We start from the raw sequence: 2,839 nt of genomic DNA on the forward strand, positions 1-2,839 counted from the left end.
CTGCATCCAAGGGATCTTCTCCTTCATCAAACTTTTTCCTCATTTCTGGATCAGAAAGGACTTCTTTAGCAGCTGCTATGTCGATAAATTTTTTCTCTGCTTTTTTCTTTTCTTCTTCATTCTGAAAATTATCTGGGTGCCACTGCAATGCTAACTTTCTGTATGCCTTGATGATTTCTTGTTTTTTAGCATTTCTTTTTACTCCCAAGATTTTGTAATAATCTCTTTTCTGTGACTGTTTCAAGAGTCTCTGAGCTTTCTCTAGTCCTTCTCGAATCTGTTGATCATTTTCATTGTGTTCCTGTGCAGTTTCATAATCCTGAATAGCTTCATCATACATTTCCTCTATTAAATAGGCTTCTGCTCTATCTTTGAGAGCATTCACATTGGCAGGTTCCAACTGTAAAACTTCTGAACATGCTTTAATGGCTTCAACAGGTTTTTCATCCTTGGAGAAGCAATGGCAAATCCTCTCTTTGGAACGAATAGTATAAACAGGTGTATTTGGTTCTGTTTTCATTACAGATTCATATTTGCTAACGGCATCTATGTATCTGCCTTCTCTGATGAGCTCCTCTGCTGACTCAATAAGTTTATTAAGTTTCTTTACTTGCTTATAGTGTGCAAAGCACCTTTTATGATCTTGGTCAAGTTTTAAACATTCTCGGACTTCACTGAGTGACAGTTCATGATCTCCCAGCTGATAATATATTGTGCTGATTTTATAAAAAGCCTCAGTATTGTCATTCTTCAATTTGGAAGCAGATTTTAAATCACTAATAGCTTTCCCTGGCTCCCCTTCCTTTATAAAGCATTCGGCCCGAAGTTCTCGCAGCTCTGCATCCCAAACACAAACCTCTAAAATACTATCAAGGAAAGTTATTGCAGCTCGATAATCTGCCCGATCAAAAGCAGAGTGTGCTTGTGAACGTAAGCGCTGCATTTCATCAGCTTTTAGTAGCTGAGACTGGGCTTCCTTTTCTTCATTCTCACTAGGATGAGATTTTAGCACTTTTTTAAAGTCATCCTCTGCTTCATCAAGCTTTCCTTGCTTAAGTAGTAAGTGACCTCTCTGTAATCGTGCTGCTGTAAAATCAGTCTTCAACTCAACCACTTTACTTAAATCAGGAATTGCTGCTTTAGATTTGCCCATGGCTAAGTAAACAGTAGCTCTTCGATAATAAGCAATGTAGTTGTCTGGATCACCATCTACTGCAGCATGAAACTGAGATAAGGCATCTGCTAGTTGTCCTGCTGCCAATAATTTCTTGCCCATTTCAAGATGTTTTTCAACGTCTCCATTTATTCCACATTCTGCACCTTCGTACTGCAGATCTACCAGGACTAGCAGGAAGGGGAACACCGAGCCCAGCCGGTTGGTCACGGAACCAGGAGACACCATGGCCGAGGGCGCTAGGGAGGAGGAGGACGACGTCGAAAAGAGTGCGGGAACTGACCAGCTCCCGCGGCCGCAGGAGCCGCTCGGGCCACGGCTGGTGACGGGAGTCTAAGAGGCTGTCTTTTAACTGTTCCACCTCATATCTTTTTTTTCTCCTCACTCCACCATCCCAAATTAAAGACTAGATATCTTTATTGTTCTAATATTTGGAGAGTTCTCTTAGCTAGTGTGACCTTTTAATAGACTTGGCCTCTGTGGCTCGTCACTTTTCTTATAGGGCTGCCATACCTTGTCAATTTTGCCTCAGTTCCTTCCCATCAACCTCTGGGGCACATCACCCAAATTGGGTACCTACAAAGCTCTTGAAACAAAAAGTCTTCAGCTATGACAAGGGGTTATACTTCTATTGCTTTAGTTAAGCAGCAAATGCTTGGCAATGTCTATGACTTTAAAGAGTGAGAAAGAAAAAGTAAAGCTTATTGAAAAGGAGACATTTCTTTTTTCTAACTTCAGTGATTTGGGAAATGCTTGGCTTTTCCTTTTCAATTGTGTCACTGATGGAGCTACTCAGAACACCCAAAGTATGAGTTTGTCTAAATTGCATTTAGTGGAAATTACTAAGTGGAGACCTTGAGAGTCAGCCTTGCCTTCTGGATTTTACTCTCTAACCTGCAATTGTTCCATTTGTTGCTAGAATTTTTATGAACTGATTATTCTCTCAGGATTCACCCTGAAATGCCAGAGTTTCCTTATATTCCCTGAAGCTGGCACTATGCTTAGGCCATTCTGCAGAGCACACTGAATCCAGTGAGAATTGAAATAACAATAAGAAAGAACAAAATAAGAATATTTGTCAAAAATAATTTGAAAATCATCATTTTAATTGACAGAATTGTGGCTGACTGTTTTAATCATGCAAATTTAATATATTATCAGAAATAAAAACTAGTTTATAGTGAAATATATGAATTTTGTATATCTATGATTATATGATTCATGTAAAATGGAATGCAACAATTCTTTGTAATTAATAATAAAGGAAGGTCCAACTAGTTAAAAAAAATAAAGGCACAAAAAATATGTTCTAACCAATAAATGTGATGCTTGAATTGAATAGGTTGGTAGTAGTTTCTGAATCAGTCAGAAAAAATTTCAAGTCCCCATCCCTTGAAAAATCAAATATATGCTCAGGGCACGAGAGACAAAGGCTCAAAAGATTCCTCTTCAAATGAAGGGGAAAAAAGGAACCACATGCCTCTTTAGTAGAAGAAATGCAGGCTCATTCTCCCCAGCCCCCCAATTTAATTAGGGCCTTTTGTTCTTATATCATAGGTGTTTCTGGATCGAAGACCACCCTTTGTAACAAAAACAAATTATGCAAAACTGACATATGACCTCGAGCGATAGTCTATGGAATATTCCATCCATACTTATAATCTC

The 2,839-nt window shown here is 38.7% G+C and overlaps 1 protein-coding gene across 1 annotated transcript; it reads right to left on the bottom strand.

Annotated features, from left to right (window-relative positions):
- Positions 1-4: 4 nt before the first annotated feature.
- On the bottom strand, positions 5-1,418 carry LOC123254943 (dnaJ homolog subfamily C member 3-like; the record flags this gene model as incomplete). Its single annotated transcript, XM_044683827.1, has 1 exon — positions 5-1,418. A coding segment is annotated over exon 1 (1,398 nt), but the record flags the coding sequence as incomplete, so codon positions are not given.
- Between the last annotated feature and the right edge of the window lie 1,421 nt (positions 1,419-2,839).

The sequence above is a fragment of the Gracilinanus agilis genome, unplaced genomic scaffold (genome assembly GCF_016433145.1).
Source record: "Gracilinanus agilis isolate LMUSP501 unplaced genomic scaffold, AgileGrace unplaced_scaffold36030, whole genome shotgun sequence".
Lineage (NCBI taxonomy): Eukaryota > Metazoa > Chordata > Mammalia > Didelphimorphia > Didelphidae > Gracilinanus > Gracilinanus agilis.